General features: G+C 52.2%; 1 protein-coding gene across 11 annotated transcripts in view; it reads left to right on the top strand.

Annotated features, from left to right (window-relative positions):
• Positions 1-27,034, top strand: part of COL23A1 (collagen type XXIII alpha 1 chain) — a 354,266-nt gene that overhangs the window by 309,786 nt on the left and 17,446 nt on the right. For 2 of the 11 annotated variants that reach the window (XM_073802875.1, XM_073802869.1), the window contains exons 1-6: positions 10,969-19,023; positions 20,438-20,464; positions 21,828-21,854; positions 25,194-25,310; positions 26,162-26,197; positions 26,614-26,640. In XM_073802875.1, coding sequence (XP_073658976.1) covers positions 18,703-19,023; positions 20,438-20,464; positions 21,828-21,854; positions 25,194-25,310; positions 26,162-26,197; positions 26,614-26,640 — 555 coding nt within the window. In that variant the 5' untranslated portion in view covers positions 10,969-18,702. Of the gene's footprint in view, positions 1-10,966; positions 19,024-20,437; positions 20,465-21,827; positions 21,855-25,193; positions 25,311-26,161; positions 26,198-26,613; positions 26,641-27,034 lie in introns of those variants that run through there. The other 9 variants (XM_073802867.1, XM_073802868.1, XM_073802876.1 and 6 more) reach the window with 8 other exon arrangements.

Genomic DNA, 27,034 nt, shown 5'->3' with positions numbered 1-27,034 from the left:
CTGGTTAGTTCCAGTTTGGCCTTTTTGGTGTTGTTACTTCTCAGATCTTTTACAATTAAACCTAAAAGTTAGCTTATACTTGGAATGGATTTCCCAGCCTGGGCTGAGTGAGCACCACGTCAGAAGCAAGGTGAAATATGGCTGTGCCACTGTCCAGTCCTGCACAGAGATTAAGGCCCATGATAGCAGCATGCAGAAATCCTGATAAAGAAAGAGCAGAGGGTAAGCCTGGTGAAGGAGAGCATGGCAGGACCATCCTGTTGGGAGATTTGTTCTGTGCCACAGGCCAGGAGGATTCAGGGAGGGAAATGTTGATGGATTCAGAGGACGCTCTAGTGGCCAGCTCTGTCCAGAGTCAGGATTGGCTGGCAGTGGAGGGCGGGGTCAGGGGGTGGGTGTCCCCAGTCTTGCAGGAGCCACCTTCCCAGAAGGCTGTGGAGGGCCGTCCAGCCCTGAGCATCAGGGAGACCTGGGCATGGATTCCAACCCTGCTGCCTCCTAGCTGGGTGACCTTGGGGAAGGCTCTGGCGTTCTCTGTGCTTTAGTTTCCTGTTCTGTGAAATGGGGTCATGCAAGGCCTCCCTAACAGCACTGGAGTTGGGATTAATTAAGACTGAGGAGGTGATGGCTACACAAAATGGGTCACAAACCCAGCCTACAATTCTTGGTGGAAACTTTGGGGGGCATTTACCTCATGTCTCGAGTGGTCTGTGCTCCACCCACCCAGGCAGCCAGGGCAGCTCCCCCAGCAGCAAGCAGCCCAGCCCCTCAAACCAGAAACATCCTGCTCTGTGTGGGGTAAGAACGAAATGCGAAGCCGGCCATGATCCACCTTCACCCCACAGGAGCACACAGGGGATCAGGGTACCGCCACCTCCCAGCAGCCTTTCCTGATTGGCCCAAACTCCTAGACATGGCAGCTAGAGTCTTGGGGAACCACAGGCTTTTGCTGGAACATTTCAGCCTTGTGTCCTGGGCCTGCTCGCTTCACTAGCTCAGGAGTATTGGAAACTTCCTGACAGAACCACTCCTGGGATTACCTAGTTACCTTTTATACTCCAGGGTTACTCTTGATTGTAGGTGCCCGTGTCCAAAGGGGAGTGGGTGGGTGAGTGGATTTCTTCCCTCTTGCGCATTGTTGTCTCCTCTGAGCACACATGACCCAGGCTGTGAGCATCGGAGAGGCTGCTGGCTGATTGTGGGAATCATTTTCCTTGGGCGAAGGTCAGGGGACTCCAGACCAGCTGCCAGGGGTCCAGTCTACCTCCCACAGAGCTTCTTCCCCTCTGCCACCATCCCTGCCCTTCCTCCCAGGACGGAGCAGGCTGGGGGGTGGCCAGCAGGCTCTGTGGGTGATGAGTAGGAGTCCTCCTTCAGAGTTAGGCAGCTGGGAATTGAATCCCCTCACAAGCTGTGAAGCTGGCGGCAAAACCCTCAGCAGCCCTAAAATCTGTTTCCTTCCATGTGAAGAAGAGAGCTGGGATTTAGGTAAAGTGAGGTCACAGCAAATGGTGGTCAGGTGACTAAGGCCATTACAGGGCTGTCAGGGAATTAAGCCTGGTGTTTAGTGTATGAGGTTTTTGGCACTGAGCCTGGGTCAGAGACAGGGCTCTGTGAATTTGGGGTGGGGAGGCCAAGGGAGGGATGTGCATGCAGTGTGTCCACCTGGTATGAAGTTGGGAGCTTTCTGGGAAGGGAGCAGGTTAGGGCCCAGCAAGCCTTCCCCACTGCCCGTTTGCAGACAGCACTGGCAGCCCACGCCCTTGGCCCCTTAAGCTTCTCATCACTTGGCAGCCCTGAGAAGACTGGGCCCGGTGAGGGGTGAGGAGAAGCTGGTATCATACCCACAATTACCCCAGGGCTGGGTTGCCCCTTTTCCTGAGGTCGCTCACCCCAGTTTGCATGCAACTCCACTTCCACACAGATCTGGGCATCTTCCCTGACTGGGCTGGCCTTGCCTGCTGCTGAGTTCAAGGTGTTTGTGCCTCCAGTGCCAGGAGCCAGCCGACTCACCCAGCTGTGTGCCTCCAAGCACCCTTGTTCCATCAGGCCGCACAGGCTGTCCCTTCGGTGGAGGGATACAGGGTGGAAGTGACACTCCGCCTGGCTTTCCCCAAAGGAGGGAAGCAGGCCCATGTGGGCAGGCGGAGGTTGGGAGGGAATTCTGTAGGCTCAGGGCACCCATGTGTTTTAAGCTGAAATTCAGCTCTCTCAGCCTGTAGAGGGCCTGGCTCCCAGCCCAAGCTCTGCTGACAGACGGGTCCATGCGCTTATCCCAGGGTTAGGGCAACCCCTGCAGCACAAGGGGCCTGGCCACCTGAGAGGCACCTCGTGTACTGAGTATTCACGGACTTTGAGTCTGTCTGACCCCAGTCCCATCCTGGCTCAGCTGTGTGGTCTTGGGTACTTGGCCTCTTAGAACCTGGGGAGATCACACCTACAGAGTTGGAGACTTAAAGGGGGGAACAAACGCAGAGCCCAAGTGCAGCATGGCAGGTGGCAGCCCCTTGATAATACCTCTATCTTTCCTCACCCCACAAAACCTCGAGGGAAGGAAAGACAGGCTTAGGAAATCATTCTGATCCACCAACACACATTGGCAGCATTTGGAAAAGAAAATGGCTTTGAACAGTCAGTTTTAGAAAAAGTTTTTGAGGCTCCTTTCTTTTTCTTGAACTAAACTTCAAGACCAGCTTAAGGCAGTTTTCTGTTATGTTTTTCCTTTGTGCTAAAAACATGTCACTTCCTAAAGGGAAGTAAGAGCAAGAAAAGAGTCAAGCAGGATGCTTGTGGTAGAGACTGTGCCGGCCTCATATTCTGGATTAATCCAGTGTGGCCCCTCACCCCGTAAGGAGACCAGCTGAAACCAGGTCCATATATGGACCCGATAGGGGCTGTAGGGGGACAGGGCCATAGGAGCTAAGCATGTCTGTGGGGCAGGCTGTGGACTGAAAAGGGCCTCAGTCACCTTGTCCACAGCCTCCCTGTACAGAGGCCAGCCTGTCCTTTTCTGCTGCCAAGGGTTCATGAATAGCTCTCTGCTGATGACAAAAGAAGCATGTTTTTTATAAAAGCTTCCCAAAATAGAGAAAAGCACAAAAAAAGAAAAAGCAATCGTCCATAATCCTACCACCCACAGATAAGTCCCCTCAATATTTTGGCATTTGTTCTTCCCATACTTTTTGTGTACAAATTTGTTTTTATAGTTATTATTCTAAAAATGGGATTACAGTGGACATACGTTTTTGTGGCCTATTTTTTTCCACTTAACATAGCATGAGATTTTTCCACATCATTAAGAATTCTTATAGAAAGTAATAGCTGCATAGCATTTTTTTTTTTTTGGCAGTATGCGGGCCTCTCACTGTTGTGGCCTCTCCCGTTGCGGAGCACAGGTTCCAGATGCACAGGCTCAGTGGACGTGGCTCACTGGCCCAGCCACTCCGCGGCATGTGGGATCTTCCCGGACCGGGGCATGAACCCGTGTCCCCTGCATTGGCAGGTGGACTCTTAACCACTGCACCACCAGGGAAGCCTGCTGCATAGCATTTTATCACATATATAATTGATTTAACCAGTCTCCAAGTTATATTATTTATATTGACCATCTTTCACCCTTGTAGTCAACGTCATGGGAATTAATCTAGGCTTATTTCCATGATTATCTCCTTTGTTTGTTTCTTTTGTTTTTTGGTGTTTTTTTTGTGGTACACGGGCCTCTCACTGTTGTGGCCTCTCCCGTTGTGGAGCACAGGCTCCGGACGCACAGGCTCAGCAGCCATGGCTCACGGGCCCAGCCGCTCCGCGGCATGTGGAGTCTTCCCAGACCGGGGCACGAACCCGTGTCCCCTGCATCGGCAGGCGGACTCTCAACCACTGCGTCACCAGGGAAGCCAAATGATTATCTCCTTTGAATAAATGTCTAGAAGTTGAATTGCTGGCCCAAAGGGTTTGCACATGTTTAAGGCTTTTGATGTGTACTGCCAAATTGCCCCCCCAGAAGCTGTGCTAATTTACATTCACACCAACAGCACATGAATGCTGCATGTTGCCCCAAGCCCTGGCCAATCATGGGTATTATACTTTTAAATCTATGACAACATAAGTTAAAAATTTATGGATATACGTATGTATCTTGTTTTAATTTAGGGTGTATTTTCGTTAGAAGCACAGTCTCAGAGATTAAACTAGTGTTGATAAATATTGTGTAATTCTAACTGCCATCTGGTGGTAGAACTTGGAATTGCAGGTATAGAATTTAAAGAGATCACCAGCATTTGAGAGCTTTCAGATTCCAATTGATCCAGGGACAGCAGATATCATGCAATCAGACACACACGGGAGAATTTTGAACTCAGAACATTGTCAGTCCAAGGTGGGACCTGCAGAGGAGCCCTGGGCCCAGCATTCTTACATTAGGGGGTAGTAATCAGCATTTATGTTGATAAAGTGATTTTGCCATCTCATAAATAGCAGGCTTGGCTCTGTTCAACAAATACAGAAGGTGTATTGTGTACTAGGGTAGCACAAAAAGAATCAGACCCAGTTGCAGCCTTTGGGGAGCTATGGGGGAGGGGGACCAACAGCCAATTTACCATGGGATAGAGAGGGAGGGACAACTTGGGGTCACTGTGACCTTCCTAGAGGTTTCTTCTCACAAACTCTTTTTTTGCACTCCAAAATGTGGCTTCTGTCTAGGATGAAAAGACCTGTCTGTCACGCAAGGCTCAGTATTGCCTACATCTTGACTTTGGCACAGAAAAAGTCTCATCATCTCCTATTTACAACATCGAAATCCTCACATTTCCTCTTTTTTGGTATTTGGACTTTTTTGACTCAGCATTGAGCTTTAGTGACTTTCGCATTTGTTTTACACCTTCAGAATACAATTCAAACATTTTTGAAAAATGTGTATTTGGTAAATCTTCCAGGGCTTAAGATTTGTGTATTTGAATGTATGAGGAGAGTATTAGGTTGTGAGGTACATAGAAATGATGAAACCCAGTGAGGGCCAGTGGTACAGAGGCCCTGGAATGGGGGAGCATGCCCACTTCAGAAACACTATCGGTCATTGTCTCTGTGCCAGGTGCTTTTCTGGGTCTTTGGACTAGCACCAAACAGGAGTGACAAGGCCCCTCCCTGTAGTGAGGAAGAGAGAAACAAACAAGTAATAAGCCAACAAGATAGCTTCAAGCAGTAAAATGTGCTAGAGAATGAAGCAGGGGACGTGATGAGAGGGCTGACTGGGTGGATGGGTGGGTATAATTTGGATTAAATAATCAGAAGTCTCTTGGGGAAGATGACATTTGAGGTGAGACTTAAATGATGAAAAGATGTAGCAATCTTTGAGGGGGCTTGAGAAATGCTTCTGGCAGAGGAAGAAGCAAGTGCACAGGTCATGAGGTAGGAACAAGCATCGTGTGTCCAGGGTACGTGCGAGGCCAATGTGGCTCGAGTGAGCGAGCAAGTGCCAGGAAATGGTAGAAGGGGAAGTCAGAGAGGTCTCCAAGGCTCTGTGGGATAGAATCTTATAGGCCACGGTGAGAGGCTGACCCAGGCAGGAGGCCAAGGAAACTTGGCTCTGTGTTTACAGAAACTACCTGTCCACAGAGACAGCTGCCTTGACAAGGGTGGGGAGTCTCTCTCCTCCCAAGGGAGCTAGAAAAAAGGACTGTCCACTCTCATCCCCCAGAAGCCTTTCCAACGGGCCTGGGAACAAGTGCACAGACCAAGTGCTTGCTGGGGGCATGATTGCCCGCATTCCCACCCTGGGAGATTGATGGTCTCGGCCCTGCTGGACAGAGGAGGAAGCTAGGCTCAGACATTGATAGGACTTGGCCAAGAGACAAGGCCCACCTGCATGGCAAAGCCCGGATTAGCACGCAGCCTGAAGACTCTCCATCACACCAGCCACCCTATCAGTAAGCAGGTTGTGGCAGCAGACCAGGGCTCAGACTGTCTGTGCATTGGCAAAAGGGTCTTTCTCCTCTCACCACCCAGCGAAACAGGTTATTTAGGGTGAATTTTCTGTTTCTCTTCCTCATCCCTATTTTTATCTGGCCCTGGAGCTCTCTCCCCATTCCACCCCCATTATCAAATTGTTAAGACCCTTTCCTGCTTTCCATTAAAAAAACAAACAAACAAACAAAAACAGAAAACCAGTTCTAACTTAGATGAAGAAGAAAATTTCTTCATTCCACCTTCTTTCCTATTCCTCATCCATGTGTCTGTATCATAGCGATTATTAGAAATTAGGGTATCCCTCGTGGTGAAATGTCCAATTCCGTTTCCCTGGCCAGGAGCAGCTGAGTGAAGCAAAGAGACCACAGCCATGATCAAGTCCCTTTCCACCCCTGCTGGTAGGCAGTCACTTAGCCCTTCTGTCCACATTTGCAGTGTGAAGCTTGGCCTGGATGAAAACATTAGGGATTGGATCTGTGCAGCTTTTCACAGTTTCAAAGTACATCATATCCCTGGACATGATGATTTGTGCCCGTTTTGTGGACTGAAAAACTGAAGCTTAGAGTGGCCATGCCACTTTTCCAGATCTCACAGTGACAAGCACATGGGGCCTGGCTTCCCCCTGAAGACTCCCTAGAGCTTCCCACACAGAGACATTTATGGCACAGTGGGTAAGCCTGTAATGCATCCAGACAGGGCCTCGGACCCCACAGAGGAAGGAGGAGCTAACTCTGCCTGGGACAAGGGGAGGCTTCATAGAAGAGGGACAGTTGGGGCATGTCTTGAGGGATGAGTAGGAGTTTGGCACGAAGACAAGGTAAGGAGGCGTTCCATGCAGCACCAGCACAGGCACAATGTAAACGGCAGGGGGTGAGATGTGGTCCCATGTGCCAGTGGACAGTGACTCTGAGGGAGGGCAGGGAAAGGCGGGAAGATGATGTTGAGTGAGGGGCCCCCACCCACCCAGAGGGGTGTGGGCAGAAGTGTATATTGGAAAGGCCTCCCTGGCTACAGGGCAGAGACTGGAGGAAGGGGGTCCAGGTAGAAGGCAGCTACAATAATATCAGGCACTGAAATAAGAATGTCCCAGTAAGGATGGAGTAAAAGGGGCAGACTGGAGAAATGAGGGCTGGCGGGAGTTGCAGGCTGGCTCTGACAGGTGAGGGACCAGAGCCAGAACTCCTCATGCTTGGCAGCACCCAGTTCCCCAAGCACCACCTATCTGGGGCGGGGCGGGGGCCAGGCAGAGCTGCACGTCGTCTCCAGAATCAGTCATGGGGGCATCGACAGCCTAGGCCCTGGGGGACAGCATAAGCTCTGAGCAGAAATGTGGGATATGAGACAGGGCCTCTGCCTGGGACCAGTTTTGCAATGAATAACTCAGACTGTTTGGAGTTAATCAAGTGAACAAAAAAGGACCACAGGGCACCACACATTCATATGCTGTTTTGCACTCTCATAGTTCAAAAACAGCTTTGATTGTAATAATATAATTAGTTAAATGATTCATCTGTAATATCCCAAATTCATCTGTTTTTAGATTTCAACATCCTACATCTCATTTTCATCTGAGCCTTGCAGTGCTTCTCCCCATCTCCCCAGATTCTGGGTGGAGCAGGGAAGGGATGAAAGCAGATTTTCCAAGCCCCACTAATGGCCCCCAGATTGGAACCTTGGGGAGCCACAGCCGGGCCCCAGGGAAAGGCCACCGTGCTGACCTTTCCTCCCTCCTCCCCAGGGTCCCTCGAAAGCCCAGGACAGGTGCTCCTTCACCCAGGCTCCTTGCCTTGGGCCCATGCTTTATCCCATGTCCCTCAAGTGTCACATGTGGGGCAACCAAAGAACCAGAGGGCTGAGCTGCTGCTCCTGCCCCCGGTTCCCAGATGCCCTGCTTACCCTCGGCAGCCTTTTGCATCATCCTGGCAGTGGCCCGGGAGCCCCCAGCCCCAGATACAAAGCTCCGAGGGAGGTGCCATCTTCCCACATCCAGCTCTGGGATTGCTATCAGCAGGGACAGGCCATGAAGGGCCAGCAGAAGTTGGTCCTGCCCTTTGCAGGTGTGACTGTGACAACATCTTTGCTGGCCCCTCTTCCCACTTCCCCCAGGCAGCAAAGCACCCTCACCCCCCCCCCCCACAGGAAGAACATGTTCACAGACCTGCACTAAGCCACTGGGACAAACTCAGGTCTTCCAAGTAAATAGATTTGAGAGAAAGCAGTTATTTGGGGTATGAAGCTGGTCCACCCAGCTCCTCCTGAAATCAGGGATTGGCCCCCTGTCCTGCCCATGCAGTGAAGAAAGAGTGGGCTGTGGGGCTCCGCAGACCGTGTGATCTCAGGCATGTCCCTAACCCCTCTTCAGCCATTGGGGGAGCCAGGTAATTGACTCCATGAGAGCCCTAACACTGGACATACAGGCTGGGTTCAGTGACAGTTCTTGCCACCGTGATGATCACTGACCCCAGCAGGGGGAGCCCTTGAGTGTCCCCAGTGCCCAGCTCCCAGGATGTGGCCCAGAGGGCAGGAGTCAGCGGGTGCCTATGACAGCCGTCAACAGGTCAAGAGTGCCCTCTGGTGCTCCCAGGCCAGGCACAGGCATCAGTAGGAAACTGGACATTCATTCATAGAAGAGTTCCCTTGACAGCTGGTTCACTCAACAAATATTTACTGTGTTCTCACTATGTATGAGGCACTTTGTTTGGCATTTGGGATACAATTAGTGAGAAATACATCTGGAGTCCCTCCCCCCGTGGAGGCTGTGATTGAGTGGGAGAGAGAATCAAAATTCAGGGCCAGGGCTTCCCTGGTGGTGCAGTGGTTGGGAGTCCGCCTGCTGATGCAGGGGACACGGGTTCGTGCCCCGGTCTGGGAAGATCCCACATGCCGCGGAGCGGCTGGGCCCGTGAGCCATGGCCGCTGAGCCTGCGCGTCCGGAGCCTGTGGTCCGGAACGGGAGAGGCCGCAACAGTGAGAGGCCCGCGTACAGCCAAAAAAAAAAAAAAAAAAAATTCAGGGCCAGGAAGGAACAACAGGTTGCTGCGAGTGTATTTGACCTGAGCCTGGCCTGGTGGGAGTCGGGGTACCGACTCCCAGGAAGGGAGGTGTGAGCCGAGGTCGGAAGGCCAAGTAGGGGCTGACAAATGGGAGCTTTGGGGGAATGTCCAGAGAGAGGGTACACCCAAGACAGGCCTGGCTGGGAGGGAACAGGAGAGTGGGGTCAGGGGCCAGCAGCCATGGAGTACCCAGCTTCATTGAGCAAGTGGTTGCCTCCCTAAGGGACCACAGGGTGGAGGGAACTTGCAGTAGCATCCAACCTGGGAAGGTCCAGGCTTAAACAAAAACTTTGCAAACCTATCAGGCTGCCCAGGAAGCAGTGAGTTCCCCGTCATTGGAGGTATACAAGCCAGGGCTGCATACCCATCTTTCAGGAGGGACATCTAGGGAGAGGTTGGCCCCAGTGGGTCATCTTCCGTACAAGAGCGGGTTCTTCCACTAATGGGTCCTCCCTTTTGGGCTACTTAGACCCAAACTCAGTGGGACAGGGTGGCACGAGCCCAGCCGGGGAAGGGGGTACTTCAAAGATTCACAGACATCCCTCAGAGCCAGGCCTCTAGTGGGCACTGGAGCCTCGGGGACAGTCACAGTGGGGAGGGGAGGCATTGGGAAGACAGAGTAGAGGGTCAGTAACGGAGGAACTATGTGGGATGAGGGGGAGTTGAGGAAGACTTCTCAGAGGTAACACGTGAGTCTGGAAGGAGGACCATGGAGGCAGAGGAGGGGTCCTTGAATGTCAGGCCAAGGGGCACTGCGGCTCTGCCCTGAGGGTGGGGGTGAGGCTGTATTAGGTGCTCATTAGATGAAGCCAGAGAGGGATGGTGAGGTGGGAAGCGTGCGGGGTTTAGGCAGGAGATTTAGGCTTATGCCCAGGCCAAGATGGCCATGCCTGGCCTCCCCAAGCTTCAGTTTCTTCATCTGTGGAATGGAGGTAATAATGGCACCTGCCTAACAGGGCTGTGCTCAGGGTCAGTGACATCCAGATGAGAAGGCAAATGTGTATGTCTTTTAGTTCCACCCCTTTTCCTGGATTCTTACTCCAAAACTGGCCCAGCACATTACAGTCACACTTATTCAACCCGTTTGTGTGCCAAGCTCCAGGCTGGGCACTGTCATCTATAGGAAACCATTCCATCCACACCACACCCACTCTCCAGAGGAGGAAACAGGCTCCAGGGAAGTTAAGCAGTTCACTCCAAGGTCTGCCGGGTAAAAACAAAACAATCAGAATGACCCCCGCTCCTTCACTGTGTAGGAAGGATGGGCATGTGGGGATAGGAGGCAGGGAGGCTGGTGGAGACTGGTCCAGAAGAGAGGCCAAGTCCTAGGCAGGGGTGAGTGGGGGACTGGATGTGGACGTGGTTTGGAGAGATGGTTCAGAGCTAGAATTGCAGGCTCACAAGCTCATTGATACATTGCAGGGGCCAGCCAGGTGAAGAAATAGGGGAAACTGGCTGGGTGCAGGAGAGTGTAAGGAAAAGTTGGGCTTGGGATGAACTGGGGGGATACATGCCCCATCTAAAGGGGGTGCTGCAGCTCAGCCCAAGCAGGTCGATCATTACCACATCTCCTAACATATCAAGAGAAGCTGGAGGGACTTCCCTGGTGGTGCAGTGGTTAAGAATCCGCCTGCCAAGGCAGGGGACACAGGTTCTATCCCTGGTCTGGGAAGATCCCACATGCCACGGAGCAACTAAGCCCATGCGCACAACTACTGAGCCTGTGCTCTAGAGCCCGCGAGCCACAACTACTGAGCCCACGTGCCACAACTACTGAAACCCGTGCACCTAGAGCCCGTGCTCCACGAGAGGAGCCACTGCAATGAGAAGCCTGCTCACTGCAACAAAGACCCAACGCAGCCTGGAAGGAAGGAAGGAAGGAGGAAGGGAGGGAGGGAGGGAGGGAAGGAGGGAGGGAGGAATGAAGACATAAGTTTATTTTTAAAAAAGAGAGAGAAGCTAGAAATACAAGTTTTATACAAAATCTTTGGATTCTTAAGGATTCCAACCAATCCATGAACAGTGGGTGACAATTGTGTCATCCATGGAAACCAAACAGGGCCTACCCCAAAGCCCAGGGTTTCAGAGAGGCTGGAAATTCAAACATGAGTGAGGATGGGAGGAAGCAGGCGAGTGGACCCACAGACTAAGGCTCAGGGCAAAAGGGCAGATCAGGAGTGTGGCCTGGGGCATCAGGGGTCCCTGCAGAGCACCCGCTGTCGCCTCTGTGTCTGTTATGAGTTCTCTCAGTCACTCTGTTCCCTGGTGTCTTGGTAATGCTGTGTCTTAGTCCCACCGCCTGAGCTGGGCTGTCCTAGGCAGGCCACTCCCCTTTAGACTGCCTCCATCATGTAGTTCCAGCCACAATGGGACCGTCACCCTTCTGATCCATCCTGCTAGATCTTCACCCTAGCAGAGGCTGCCACCAAAATGGGTGCCTCAGCCTGTCTGCTATTTCCATTGCCTTCCATCAGACCAGCCCCATGTGCCTGAGCTGGAGATACCAGGCTAGAGGCAGCTCTCAGCAGGCAAGCTCCATTCACTGATCCAGCTTCCATCCTCCCACACCCAATGGGAGTCAGGTCCATCACTACCCTTCACCCCACCCTGGAACAATTTTTCATGATACCTAACAGGGTAATCATGTAACAGGCAAATGTGTAATTTAAGCAGGTAGTTTGGGATCAATTCAAAGGCATAGCACCATCTCTTCTAGCCACGATGTATAACGGACATACGAGTAATTGCTTCCAGTGCATATGCAAGATATTCACTGAGCATGCCCTCTCTGCAAAATAGAAGCCAACTGGCTTTCTGGCCTCACAGAATCATAGACCTAAAGGGACCTAGAGATTTTCTAGGCCAAGGGTTACAAACCCAGATGCCCCTACAGAGCTGGCAGGTCACCTCAGCAGGATAGCAGGCCAGGTGTGAGGCACTAGGGTGGGGTGGAGCCTGTAGCCCTGGGGCAGTGCCCAGCTAAAGGAACACTTGACCCAGCAGGTATTGCCAAGCACGTGGACCCAGGGTGCAAGATCTTCAACTTTTCAAGGAAAGTCCATACTCCAGATGTTTATGTGAAATGTCACAATTTTTAAATGTTGCAACTAATTCGGTTAGTTTTGCTTTTTTTTTTTTTAAGTGCAGGACCAAACCAAACCTGGCTCCAGGCCAGCCCTGCCCTCTCCTGTACAGACGAGGAGTGGAAGGGGGCAGCGTGGGCAGGCCAAGGAGCAAGTGAAGGGCAGGGCTCTGACCTCAGCAGGCTCCTAGGTCCCCACCAAGCTAAAGTCCTCACAGCTTGCTATGAGTTAGATGCAGTAGGTGACTGCAGAGCCCACTCTACAGAGGGCCCCAGCTCCCAGGAAGGGGATCCCCAGGAGGAACCCTGTGCCACCACCAAGGCACGAGCTGCAGCCAGGCTGGGCGTAAAAATTGGGGGTCCTTTCTTCCCTTACCCTACGGTGGAATCCAAGTCTGGGAAATTGCTAAGCCCGGACAGTCTTGCTGTGGCCCATGTGTGTGCAAACAGCCTGGCCTGAGAAATCAGAACCGCATGGTGCTGACCTGCCCAAGGGGGCTTCCCACCCACCCCCTTGCCCACTGGACAGCCCTAATGAGACAGCCTTTGCACAGGAATGTGCACGTCCCAGGCTGGGACCCCAGGCCCCAACAGCCTTGTAATTTGATGAATTGTCAACATCTGGGCCATAATTACTGGGCCCTGGACCGATAATCCTGGTAAGCCCCCTCATCCAGGGGCCCTGTTCTGGTGCATTGGAGGGCTCCATTCCCCAAGGGGAGCTGTCAGCATTAATTACAAACAGAAAACAAGATAGTCACCCAGCTCCGGCCAGTCTGAGCATTTACTCCTGTCTCCGTCTAAACACAACCAGTGTACTGATTTACTTCAGTTCAACAGATACTCTTGCCAATTGGGAGGGCTGAGCCATAGCTGACAGGGAGGAACAGAACCAGCCAGCCCTGTGCAGAGGAAATGGTTGACACAACTTCATTGCCTCAGGGTTCCTCCGAGGCTTTGTTCCCTGATGAACATTGAGAAGCTCCAGTGATGGAGTCGGCATACTCCATGGCCCATACTTACTTCCCCAAGAAACCTCCCCTCTTTTGCCATAGTTAATATTTCTCATAAGATGGCTCCATGGAACCCTGCTTAGGAAATAACCAATAGGGTGACGGAGGGAGGGAGCAAACCCATGAAGGTAAGAGATGACAGCAGTGGCACAGCCTGGCGTCCCATTGCCAGCCACTAGGAAGGCCACACAAAGGTCCCTCCCCAGCACTGCCCACCCGAGAGCCAGTGCAGACTCTACCTCTGTGTCCACTTCCCTGTAGGGTCTCATGACTTGGGTTGGTCTGAAAGAGGAGACAAAGGAGACTAACCTGGGACCCATGTTGAACTTGTCATTTGAGAGAAGGATAAGACCTCCATTTTATGGCTGAGGAAACCGAGGCTCTGGGCTGCTCGGGTCCCTGAGCGAGGCAAGGGGCATGGGCCAGCACGGGGGCTCTGTCCTCCTGGCATGCGATTCAGCGCACCACAGGGTTTTGTTTGCTTCCACACATCCGAAAGCATCCTGGAGCTCAGCTGATCTGCACCAGGGAGGAGTGATTTAAAGCAGAACCCAGGCTTGTAAACAGCTGTGGGGCTCTGTGGAGGGCAGAAGGGGATGAAAACCTCTGGTGAATTCCACAGCTTTGATCAGGCAGGGGAGGCAGCTGGCAGGAACCGAGCACCTCCAGGCATAGTGCTGTGGCATCTGACTCTCAGGATCACCCATTCTGTGGAAGCTGAGGCTCAGAGAGGGGATCTGAACCCAGGGAAGGCCCAAGCCCTGCCCTCACTCCATGGGCTGCCCAGTGTCGTTCCTTCCGCTCCTCTGGTAGGTGACCCAGGGGGAGGAGCAGCTGGAGCGGCTGATGGTCGAGAAAGGGGAGGGCTGCCTTGATGGAATAAGACCCCATGCCACCAAGGCCATACCTCCACCCAATCTGGGGCTCTGCTCGTCCAGATGGCCTGGCTTCCCAGAACCAGCTTGTCAGCTGCTGGGGCACTCAGCCTAGACCTTGCCCTGCCTTGGTCCAGCCTGACTACTGTACCCACCCCATGTTTGTCCTTGGCTCCCATCTGACCAGCCCCTGACCCTTCCCTCCTCTCAGAGCACCCAGAGCCAGGCTTGGGCCTCCCTCCAACACATGGAAACACCTGGTTCATAGATGGTCCACACAGCCTGCCATCAGAGTTGCTTTGCTAAGACTCAGCCAGGCCCTGAGATGAGAGAGTCCAGTGAGGCTGGGAACATTGCCCTCCGGGAGACCCACAAGCAGGATGATGGCTCAGGCAAATCTTGCAGGAAAGAAACCTATTTCATAGGGTGTAACCCCTTATTTGACCATAGTATTCCCTTCCCCAGGCAAGCCTGTTACACCCTGCAAGACACTGTTCCTTGGACACCTGTTTGGGAAAGGCAGTATGTAGAGGCAGGGCCCGTCCTCTAAGGTTCACAGCCCAGGGCCCAACCTCCCCCAGGATAAGAGGGGTCAGAATCATGCCCCAGAGCTAGGCAGGTCCATCTGACTCCAAAGCCAGGTTGTTTCCCCCTCCACCCAACCCTTCTGTGAGTCCCCTCTTCAGTGACTCCCAGTCACCACTGGTCACCTGTCAGCCTCTCCAAGGGTCAGCTGTTTCCCCAGAGAGAGAATTCAAGGGCCTGGGCACAGCCTTCTTGCCTAGGTGTCACCAGAGGTGAGCCCAGAGCCACCTCCTCAGACTAAGGCCATGGCTGTGGGTCAGCTCCACCCACAAGGCTGGGCCAGCACCCTCTGGTCTCTAAACATTTGCACGTGGGCATTCTGTGTTTGCCAAGGGAATCTTCTTGGCATCATATCTAGCCACATACAGCTCCAATCTTGGGTTCCCAGGGAATTCGAGGTGACTTTCCTTCAGCCCTGCGATGGGCGTTTCCAAGATTGCTGCTCTTAATGCCCCTTCTTGCCATTATTCAGAAACTACAGATTTGATTCATGTTTTTAAAACTCCAAGACCTGGAGCAAGGGCTCTGTGATCCCAAATACAGGCAGGGCCCTGGGTGGGAAACTTGGTTTTCTGCCACTTACAGGGCTTCTCACAAACGAGAAAGTAGGGGACCAAGGCTGCACCATCAATGTGCCATCGAGGACAGTCTTGGAGTTGGCAGAGGGGAGCATCCTGCCTGGAAGGCAGGATTCACTCTCAGGAAGGGGCAGCTGAGGTCTAACGCTCTCAGAGACAGCTGGTGGCACTGATTTTTTCCCCTCTGGAGTCAAAGCCAAGGCAACATCCCCAGGCTCCCTTCTGCAGTGGACACTTCTAGAAAAGCAGGGCACCATGGCGCTGCATGCTTCACATCAGCTGGAACTGGCCCTGGCAGAGGGTCAAAGTGAAAGAGGGTCCAGGGAGTCCTTGCCCAGGAAGGGTCTGCTCAGTGAGGGAGACAGATGTACCAGGAATCCTGGAAAGAAGGCAAAGCCTATGAACCTTCTCCCTAGGTTCCCTGGACAGCCATCTGTCACCCCCACTACCCTGTGCTGCAGAGGAGGGAGCACTCCATAGAGAGTGGAACCTATTTCAAGCCCTTGGACAATCCCACTGACTCAGCTTCTTCATCTGCAGGAGGGGGCATGGCACCTGTCTCCCAGGGCTGTGGCAAGGGCAAACCCTGTGAGGGATGCAGAGTCAAGTCCAAAGCAAACCCTGCTCTGGCCTTTATCAGGGACACCTTGGACTCATCACGCTGTCCAGTTCCAAGGCCTGCTCATGTCGCAGCTGCTGCTGGTGACTTAGCAGTGAGGCCTGCTGTGTTCTCCCTCCTGACATATGAAGAAAAGAGCTTTATTTAGTTCTAAGCTGCACCTTAGTCTCCTTTTTTGTTTGTTTTGTTTAGTTTCTTGTGATGAGGACTTTTAAGATCTACTCTCTTAGCAACTTTCAAGTATACAATACAGTAGTGTAAACTAGAGTCCTCATTGCTGTACATTACATCCCTAGAACTCTTGTAACTAGAATGTTGTACCTTTTGACCCCTTCATCCATTTCACCCACACCCACACCCACACCCATGCCCCCTTCCTTCTGGCAACCTCTAATCTGTTCTCTGTATCTAGGAGCGTGGGTTTTTTTGCTGTTGTTTTGTTTTAGATTCCACATATAAGTGAGATCATGTGGTATTTGTCTTTCTCTGCCTGACATTTTTACTTAGCATAATGCACCTCAAGTTCCATCCATGTTGTTGCAAAAGGCAAGATTTCATTCTTTTTTATGGCTGAATAGTATTCCAGTGTGTGTGTGTGTGTGTACCACATCTTCTTTATCCATTCATCCATCGATGGACACTTAGGTTGTTTCTATGTCTTGGCTATTGTAAATAATGCTACAGTGGGGGTACAGATATCTTTTCAAATTACTGTTTTCATTTTCTTTGAATAAATACCCTGAAGTGGAATTGCTAGATCATAAGGTGGCTTTATTATTTGAGGAACCTCCATACTGTTTTCCATAGTGGCTGCACAATTTACATTCCCACCAGTAGCACACAGGGCTTCCTTTTTCTCCACATCCTCACCAACACTTGTTACTTCTTGAAAAGGAAGGAGCTTTACTTAGTTCTAAACTGCATCTTAGTCTCTTTTTAATTTCCATCTGCATTATGGCTTTTTTTAATCCATGCAGAATAGAGAGGGGCAAAGTTTGCACTGTGTTTGGGCTCAGGTCAGCAGGATGGACAGACACATGCAGGTCCTGGGCACAGAGTCTGCAGTGGCAACCACACTGGACAAGGTGACTGGGGGCCCGTGGACAGGCGAGATCCAGTGGGCAATGGGACAGAGCAGGGAAGGTTTGAACAGAAGCATGCAAGGGCAGACAAGAGGGGAGAGTGGCCAGAGGCCAGGCAAGACCACTGCCGTGGCTTGAGTGTAGTGTGGACACAGAACTGAAGTGCCTGCCATGTCGGCTCCAGCCCCCACTTCTTCTGGCTGCATGGCCTGGGACAAGGCCTTCCCCTCACTGGGCCTCAGTTTCCTCCTCTGTAAGATGGGTATGATAACACCTTCCTTACACAGGGCTTCTGTTGTGATTCAGGCAGAGTGTGGAGGCCACCAATAGCCCCCAGAAGAGACCCAGGATGGGACTGGGCCCTCTGTGTTATGGCAGCTGAGAGGGCTAGGGTGAGGGGTCCCCCATAGAGATGCCCAGAGGGACATGGCCCTGAGGAGGCCTAGCAGGGCCTGAGCATGGAGGGGTAGATGAGGGGCAGGACCTACTTTTAGAGGACTGCTAAAGGGAAAAGGCTTTTCATACGGATCCAGGTCAGGACAGCCAGGAGCTGGCCCAAGGAGACAGGCCAGCTAGGACAGCTTCTGATGAGCTGCAGATGGCGGGGACCGAAACTGCACCTGACCAGGAGCCCCCAGAGCCTGGGCCCCCAAGACCTTGGAATGGCCCCACTCCCCCTCTCCTGGGACCCCAGCTGCCCCCAGGCCATCACCCTGACATCCAGACCCTCAACTAAATGTGAAGGGAATGGCCAGAAGCACTTAGGAGACCAATTTTCAGAATTGCCCTGGTTTCCTGCCTGGAGTGAGGCCCTTGAGTGAGGGCACCAAGGAGCAGTCGCTCTCACAGCATCTGGGGAATCTGCAGATGGCTGTCGGCCAGGGCAGTCTGGAGACCCAGCCAGGGAAACTGGCTGTTTACCACTGGAACCAGCAGGCAGGTGGACCCAGTCCATGGCGCCCCCATTGGATTCCTCTACACCTCCACAAGGGTATAGAAGAATCCAGTGAGGCTTTGTCAGGTGGGTGGACAGTGGGAGCTTTTGGGCAGTGGTCACCAGCCGTCTGAAGATACCACAAAACTCCCAGACCACTGAGAGGCCCCAGCTCTCTAGACCCACCCTTGTATTATTTGACTTTTGCCTTCAAAGACCACAGCAGTGCAGGGAGCTGAAAGAGCTTTCAAGACTCTTCTTGTTATGTCTTAGTTCAGGCTACTCTAAGAAAGTACCATAGACTGCATGGCTTATAAACCACAGAAATCTATCTCTTCAGTTCTGGATGCTGGGAAGTCTGAGATCAGAGTGCCAGCACAGTCGGGTTCTGGTGAGGGCCCTCTTCTGGGTTGCAGACTTTCAACTTCTCACTGTGTTCTCACATGGTGGGGAGAGAGGGCTAGAGAGCTCTCTGGGGTCCTTTTTATAAGGGCACTAATCTCATTCATGAAGGCTCCACCTTCATGACCTAATCACTTCCCAAAAGCCCCACCTCCACATACTATCCCATTGGGGGTTAGGTTTCAACATATGAATTTGGGGGGGACACATTCAGTCCCTAACAAGTTACAAGTGACAGAAACTCAATTCAAACTGGCTTAAGGAAAGAAATGTATTTGCTGACAAACAGAAAGAAGTATGCAGAGGTAGTTTCAGCTTCAGGCCCTTTGCGTGCCTTTCTCTCTGTCTCTCAGCTCTGCCTTCCTCTCTGTTGGCTCTTTCTCAAGCCATGTGGTGCCCCCAGGAGCTCCAGGATTAGCCCCATCAGGAGAAAAGAATCCTTTTTCTTCTAAAGCTCCACCATTCAAAGTCCCAGGCATGACACTCATACCTGAACTACTCACCCTGGCCGAGGGAATATGGTCACATGTCCAAACCCTATGGGGTGGATGGGGGTGGCTTTGGAGAAGAAACGGGCTCTGTTATCAGAGGAGGGGATTCTGGGCAACAAACAGCACAGAGATGCCCCCACCCTGAGTCCACGTGAAATGTACCCAAGACCATGGGCTCGGGGCAGGCTTTGGTCTCTTGTCACTCAATTGTGCCTCTGGGTCGTAAAACACAGAAGAAATGCCTTTCCTGTGTGTAACCTCTGTGCTCTCTCACTCTCTCTCTCACTCTCTCTCTCTCTCTCTCTCTTTCTCGTTTTCCAGGGACCACTGGGTCTGGATGGCAAGCCCGTAAGTGATAACAGGGCAGTTGTAGGTGGTCCTGGGATGGGGCTGCCCCTGGGGTTGGGAGTTACCATGGATGCCAGAGAGAAGGGCCACTAAGAACCTGGTTTAGCATGGAGAGAAGCTACTTGACCATCAGACTTGAGTTTAAATCCAGCTCCACCACCTGCTGACTGTGCAACCTTGAGGAGGCCTCTTCACCTCCCCAGCCTGAGGCTTCTGTTTGTCAAACAGGCATATTAATTCTCCCCACAGGGACGCTGGGGATGCAAAGAACTGTGAACAGCACTGTCCCTGGTGCCCAGTCAGCCCTCAAAACACAGAAGGCCCTCCCAGCAGACCCCAGGCACAAAGCATCCCCTCATACAGTCTGAAGACTTAGATGGTGGACATCAGGCTGAAGAGTTCTCAACACCTGGACCAGAAGCATATGGTCCACTGGCATCTTTAGCAGAATGAATAAGATGCACACAGAGACAGCATAATAAAATGAATAATTGGATATGGATGGAAGGAAGGAAGGACAGATGGATGAATAGATTGATGAACAGATGGACAGATGGATGGATGAATGGATGGGTGGATGGAAGAAGAGTCAAATGAGGTAATGAATTGTACACACAGTTGGATGCATGGAAGAGTAGATGAGTTAGTGGATGGATAAATGCATGATGGTTGAGCAGACAAGTGAGTGAATTAACAAATGATTGAAGAGCTGACTGATGATGAGTGCATTATTAAAGGGGAAGAAAGAACCCACTACCTAGATGGATGAGTGAATGAGCGAATCCATCACTACCTGAAGGGAACATGGATGTTTTGGGAAGAAGGCCAGTGATCGAGGTCCCTGACCAAGAGTGTGAACCCCAAGCTGGCCCACTGCAGCCTGGCCCCCACCCCAGGGTCTCTGAGCTCCACAGTTGGTGCCTTGTGTGTGGCCTGACCAGCTTCCCTAGAAGTCCTGGTAACTTGGCAAGACTGAAAGAGACACATTTCCCTGCAGCCAGAGAGTGATGGCAGCCATCATGGCCTGCAGGGAGCCACCTCCACATCCACACACCCCCAGACTGTGAAGACAGTGACCTCCTCACTGGTACCTGGGCACAATGGGTGCTGAGCAGGGAGGGCTCTGTTCTCTGGGGGAAATGACTAGCACATGTGCCCCTGTCCAGAGAGGATGCCAGTGACCACCCCAGTCTCCTGTCCTCCTTGTGGTGAGCACTGAGGTTCAGAGCTTCCTTGGGGCCAGCACAGGCAGCCCTCATAAAGGCTGATAGGCGTGTATGTTTTTTCACTCAGCTGCCCACAGCTCTGCTCAGCCTCACAGGCCCTTCTGCCCTCAAAGCCTCAGGGAAGATAGAAGGGGGCTAGCCTAGTGCTCTTCACTCACTCCTGTTCTTTCTCTATCTTCCTTCTCCAGGGACTTCCAGGCCCCAAAGGAGAAAAGGTAAGTGATGCTGGAAGCTGTCCAGATGCAGTAGGCTGATAAAGGAGGCCAGAAATCTGCCTTCAAACCCCAGCTCCAGAGTGTGACCTTGGGCAAGTTACATCCCCTCCTGGAGCCTTACTTTCCTCATCTGTGAGGTGGGGCTAGTGGTTCCTACCTCCTAAAGTGGTTACAAGGCTTACATTTGACAATTTAAAGTACCTGGAGGGTTGAATCCGAGTTCTCCTGGCACCAGAGTGTAACAAAACTCAAAGCACAGTCTACCCAGAATGATGAGTTTCCAAAATAATCAATCCTGAAAAGGGGAAGGTGCCAGAAGAGCCTGTGGAATTGAACACTGACTGTTGATGGCATTCTTTGTGGGGAGGACACCCCCCCAGGAAAACAAATGGCAGAGAGCTAACCCTTTGCAGCCCTTTGTGAGAAGGTCTTCCCTGACATTTGGCACTAAATGTCACAGTCAGACTCCTGGAGGGCTGGGAACTCCAAGTGACTTGGAGGGGAGCAGGAGAGAGGGGAGACCTGTGTGTCCCACAGTGGAGTCAGGGGAGGGAGAGGCCATAACAGACCTGGGTGTGGTAGAACCGACAGGGCATTTCTAAGGCAGGGCAGGGCAGGGCTGGGCTGGGCTGCGCCACTGCTATGTGGCCCGCATAGGTCAGGGCAGCCAGGGTTCCGGTCCACCCTCAGGGCTGAGCAAGGCACAGGATCTGGTGTTCAGAGCCTCAGGTTTGCATTACAGCTCCACCACCAACTGTGTGGCCTTTGGCAAGTTACCCAGCTCTCTGGGCCTCAGTTTCTCCATCTGTAAATTAAAACCAACCTCTCATGGGGAAGACTGTGTGAGGTAACCGTCTGAATGTTCTTTGTAGATGATGAGACACTCGTGCAGTTGGCAGGTACAGTGATTGCCTTCTTGCCGATTCTGGCTGATGCCACCGAGTCATAGAAATGATTAAGGTAGAGGCTTTGAAAACAGAGAGAAATTGAAGTCTTGGCATCTACTGCTACATAGCATACTGCCCCAAAACTTGGTGGCTTAAAACAGTAAATCAGTTATCATCCCTCATTATTCCCAGGTTCGGGGGTTCCACTCTGCTGTGTCTGGGGGCTGCCAATAGATAACAGACCACCTGGCTCCAAGCCCTGGATCTACTAGCTGTGTGACCTTGAGGAAGTTACTTAGCCTCTCTGTGCCTCAGTTTCCTCATTGGAAATGGAGATGACATAGAACCTTTATGTTTTTTTTCTTAGAATGAAGTGAGACTGTGTATATGAAGCACTGAGCACAGAGCAAATGCTCCACACGTGTGAAGTAGTAATAAAAGTAGTGGTGATGTATCACCCTGTTTTTTGTTCCTAGGGTGCACCAGGAGACTTTGGCCCCCGGGTAAGAACTGAGCAAGACCCTCCCCTGATCCCACATGGTTTGTTTCATATCATAATAAGGTATACCTAGCGATTCTTCTGGATCCCTATGCTTATCACAGAAAAAAGTGAGCAAGCAGCCCCTCCCCACCCGTGGTCTATCTCGCTGCCTGTTTTCACTTCAACATCCGCTGGGTGGAAGCCCCAAGCACCTTGATTTGGCCGAGGCTGCCGTCCCCTGCACAGACAGGGACTCTCTGGCAGACATCCAGTCACCCTTATCACCATAGATGGGCAGACAGTGGGGCTGGCACTGGGCCCAGACTGGAGACTGATCTTCCTGAGGGCAGCTGGCACCCAGGAAGAGGGAAGACTGTGGATGTAGCCAGCAGCCCTGAGCCCAGAGTTCAGCTCTGCCACTTACCAGCTGAGTGACCTGGAGTGAGTCACCTTCCCCTCTGAGACTCAGTTTCTCCAACTGTGAATGGGGATGACATCCTTGACCCCAAGCCACTGAGGTGAAGATTCATGGCAATCAGGAAAGTGGGCACCTGGCACCCCAAGTGGGAACAGTAGATCAGAGTCTCTGTCCAGCCCACTTCTAGCCCTTCATGCCCCCTGAGTCCAGGCACCCAGAAGTGCCTTGTTCCGAACCAGGGTTCTCCTCAACGGAGGCTGAAGCAGAGTGGAGACCTCTGCTGGTTGGGCCCCACAAAGCAGGTCTTGGCAATTTCGTGGGGAGCGTAGCTGGGGATGCCCACTCGTGGATCTCTGTGCACCTCAGGCTTTCCCCAGGCTGGTGGGGGCATTTCTAAAGGGGCTTCCCAAGAGCAGCATTCTAAGCGGCACGAGACCAGTTAAGAGCTACCTCCAGAACAGAAACAGTAGCACGTCCACTGCATTCTATTGGTCACAGCAGTCACAGGGCCCGCCCAAGTCAAGAGGGTGGAGAAATGGACTCCAGCTCTTGGGGGAGTGCAAGGTCCCATTGAAGAGGAGCCCGTGGGATGGGAGCAAGGATAGCACCCATGTTTGGAGAATGTGTTCCGCCACTTCCAATGACCAGGCTTCCTCTCTCCAGGTGGGGTTAAGTGGCTTTGCCTCCAGAAATAGCCTGGTCGTTTCTAAATCACCCTCCTGCCTTTCTCATCACACACCTCTTTGCCAACTAGATGGTTTTCCCGAGGCTCAGTCCAGGATTTATAAGTAGAGACCATCACGTGTACAATCGCCGAATCCTCAAGGTAGACTGGCGGAGTCTGGGCTGCTGGTGTGTACATTCCCCTCGACTCACCCCACGTTCCCGGGGGAGACCTCAGCCATCCGATCCTGGTGGGAGGAGGAGGAGGAGGCTGACCAGCCTCATTCCAAGTAACTCAGGAGAAGACCCTAAACCTCTTCTAGAACCTGCTCAAGTATCTATACCCATTTTCTGCCTTGGTAAGGAGCTTCCAGGCCAGTGGTTCCCACCCTGAGCCCTTGAGCTATTAAAGGAGCAGCAGTGGGCGGAGTATCTTCAGCTGATTCCTAACACAGTGTAAAATGAGACAGAAATGACCCACGACTATTGCCACTCTGGTTGGGTGACCTTACCAAACTCAGTTGTCTTTTGGCTGGAATTCTATCTTCTTGGTCAGGACCCTGGCTGAGTCAGACTGATCAGAAGATCTGCATGGTGGACATTGCGAGCTTCAGTTAATTTTTTAATTAGGAAAACAAGTGAGCTATGTCTTAAGTGCAGTGGTCTAGAGAACCAAGTTCTCTCATATCGTGGGGTCACAGATGAAAAATACTGTCTAAAAGAGAATCTTGCCTCAGTGGTCAGAGGAGACAGTGCCTTTCCTAGCTCTGTAACCTTGGGTAAATGATTACATTCTCTGACCACTGGCTACTCCATCTGTAAAATGGGACAATAGCAGTGCCCTGGCCAGGTGGTCACAGGGTTAGGTGAGATAACCTCCAGGTAGGCCTCACTCCTCAGAGCTTGGGCACACAGCAGGGGCCCAATCCACAAAAGGCTTCTTCCTTTCTTGGTGACAGGAAGGTTAGGAACTGCTGGCATTGAGCCAGATGTGCCACATTACTGTGTCCTGAGCCAGTGCTGGGCGGGCACCACTGAGGCAGCAGGAAGTGCTGGGGGCACTGTGGTCTCTCCTCCTCTCCTCCTTGCAGGTGGGGCCACAAGGTGAGGGCTCTGGCTGCCTGAGGTCTGACCCATTACTAACACTGCCAAGAGTGAGGGATTTGGTGCTGCATGAGAGAGATGGTGTGGTCCTTTGTCGCTCTTTTTTTTTTTTTTTGAGATAATTAAGAATTCACAGGCAGTTGTAATAAATAATACCCCGTGTACCCATCATCCAGTTTCCCCCAATGGTGACATCTTGCATTGCTGTAGTACAACCTCACAACCAGGAAATTGACACTGATATAATCTGCCAACCTTATTCCATTTTCACCCATTTTACTTATTTGTGCATCTACTTATTTCCATGCAATTTTATCACCCTTGAGATTTGTGCAACCACCACCCAAAGATCCCTCCTGCTATCTTTTTATAGCTGTAGTTACCTCCCTCCCTGCCCCCATGCCTAACCCCTGGCAACCACTGATCTGTGCTCCATCTCTATAAATTTGCATTCCAAGAATCTCATGTAGATGCAGTCATCTAGTAGCCAACTTCTGAGATTGGCTTTTTTCACTCAGCATAAATCTTTTGAGATGCATCCAAGTTGCTACATGTGTCAGTACTTTGTTCCTTTCTATTTACTGCTGAGCAGTATTCCATGACATGGATGTACCCCAGTTGTTTAATCATTCACCATTGAAGGACATTTGGATTGTTTCCTGTTTGGAGCTATTATGAATAAAGCTGCTGTGAACATTCATGTATGGGCTTTTGTGTGAACATGTTTCTGTTTATCTGGGACAAATGCCCAAGGGTGTGCCTCTATCACTTAATAAAGCAGGAGCTGACCGACCAGGAAGGTCTTTCAGGAGGCTTACAGTCCCCATTCCAGAAGGAAGGGTGCTGGTTGGGCACTTGTGCTTTGTCCCACACCTAGTGTGTCTCATCTCTCACCTAAACACCGTAGCTGGGCTTCAGGCACTGAGAGCTGGAGACATGGAGCATGCCGTGGAGTGTACAAGATCTTCTTGGCCTCTTATGCAGAGGTATAGGGACCTGTCCCTTTGTGTGGCCACCAAGAAGTGGCAAGAGGCCCAATAACAAACCCCTTTCCTCTGAGCCTGCCAAGGGCTGGGAAGGTGAAGGCATCTGGCCGCCCATCTGAGGAGGCCTCTCTCTGAGGCCAGAACCCCTTCCCCTCAGCCTCAGAGTCATGCTGGGCCCCATCTCTTTCAGGGAGATCAAGGGCAAGATGGAGCTGCTGGGCCTCCAGGGCCCCCAGGACCCCCTGGGGCCCGGGGCCCTCCTGGCGACACTGGGAAAGATGGCCCCAGGGGAGCACCAGGCCCAGTGGTAAGAGAGAGCACGGAGCTGGACCACCCAGGACGTGGTTCTGTACTTACCAAAACTCCAAACCCTGATCCTAGAATCAATGCCAACCCTAGCCCTATCCCAAACACCCACCCAGACTCTTACTCCAGTCACACCTTAAATCTGACACTAACCAGGTCCTTAACCCCAATTTAGACCTTGACCCCAAACTCACTCCCAAATCCAGATCCACACCCCCAATTCAGATTGTTATCCAGACCCTAACTCTCACCCCTACAGACTCTGACCCAGCTCTTATCCCCACACTCTAACCCCACATAGATTCATAGACCCTAACCCTAACCTTGGTTATAGTCTCAGTCCCAATCTACACCCGGAGACCCCTATGAGGCTGCTGTCTCTGCAGATCTCTACCAACCTCTTCTCCCTCTCTCTCTCTCTCCCTCTCAGTCTCTCTCTCTTTCTTTTTATCTCTCTGCTTTTTCTTTACCTCTCTCTCTCTTTCTCCTACTAATTAAGCCTCAGTTGTCCTCCCATAGTCCTAACCCCAATACCGGAGGCCAAATCTCATTGTACTGCCTCTTTCCTTCACCCAGGGGCTCCAACCTGTACTTTCCCACCAAACTGCCACCAGGGTCCCCTGTCAGGGAAGCTACTCAATTGTCTCACCAATTCCTTATCATGTTGGGCATATAATTCCCTGAGTCTCAACTTTCTTGTCTGTGGGGTGGGGACAGTGATGCCCACTTTTCAGAAGTTTGGTGAGGACAAAATGTACTTGCAGCCCCAGCCCAGGGTCTGGCGGGAGATGGGGGCTCAGTCAACTGTGAGCCCCTGCCTCCCCTCATTGCTCTCCTCTTGTGCCTCCTCAGGGTGCCAAAGGAGAAGCTGGACAAGATGGCGAGACGGTCAGTATCCAGGGCATTTCAGAGGTCCGGGCTGGCAGGACCGTGGTTCCAGGCCCAGAAGCCCCTCTCCCACACACACCCACATTGGGGTTGGGTGTGCAGCTGTATGTGTGTGCACACCTGCACTCTTGCCCCCCCACCACCTGTGGGGAGCAGATGGGCCAGGACTCCAGCCCCAGCAGAATTCTCACAGACCCAGACCCCTGGGAGGGAGCCTGCAGTCCACTTGTCACTGCTTGAGATCTAAAGCAGATTTCTGTCCAAGATACGAATGGGTGGCACAGCCGGGTTCCAGAGACAGCTCTGCCTGCCCTCTGGGACTTGGTGTCACCCTTTATAAAACAAGGATGCTAAGGAAGACAGCCCGGGAGCCCTGTCTGGGATCACGTTTAACACCCCTTCTTCTCTCATTCCAGGGCCCGAGTGGACCCCCAGGGCCCAAGGTAAGCTCCTCTCACTTCTGTCTCAGGCCTGGGGTGGGGGGCTCCCTCACCCCACCACCTTCCCCTCCCCCACCCCCACTGAAGCCAAAGTGGCAGGGTTAGAAGACCAAGTTCTGTAACCTTAGGCAAGTGACCTCATCTCTCTGTGCCTCAGTTTACTCATCTGTCAAATGGGGTCATGATAAACTTTTCCTGCCTTTCCTTCACAGCAAGTTGTGAGGATCGAATAATAAAATCCATTAGCTTGTCAGCTCTCTTTTCTTCCCTCCTTGAGCAGCACCTGCCAGGGTGGGAAGGCAGGCTATGGTCCTCCCTGAAGGAGCCAGAGCCCCTGGACTGAGCAGGAGGGAAAGGTGGGAGAGGAGCCCCCTTTAGTGAGTGCCTGCTGGGAGTC

This window comes from Tursiops truncatus, chromosome 3 (assembly GCF_011762595.2).
Source record: "Tursiops truncatus isolate mTurTru1 chromosome 3, mTurTru1.mat.Y, whole genome shotgun sequence".
Classification (NCBI taxonomy): Eukaryota; Metazoa; Chordata; class Mammalia; order Artiodactyla; family Delphinidae; genus Tursiops; species Tursiops truncatus.
This window is presented reverse-complemented; position numbering and strand designations above follow the sequence as displayed.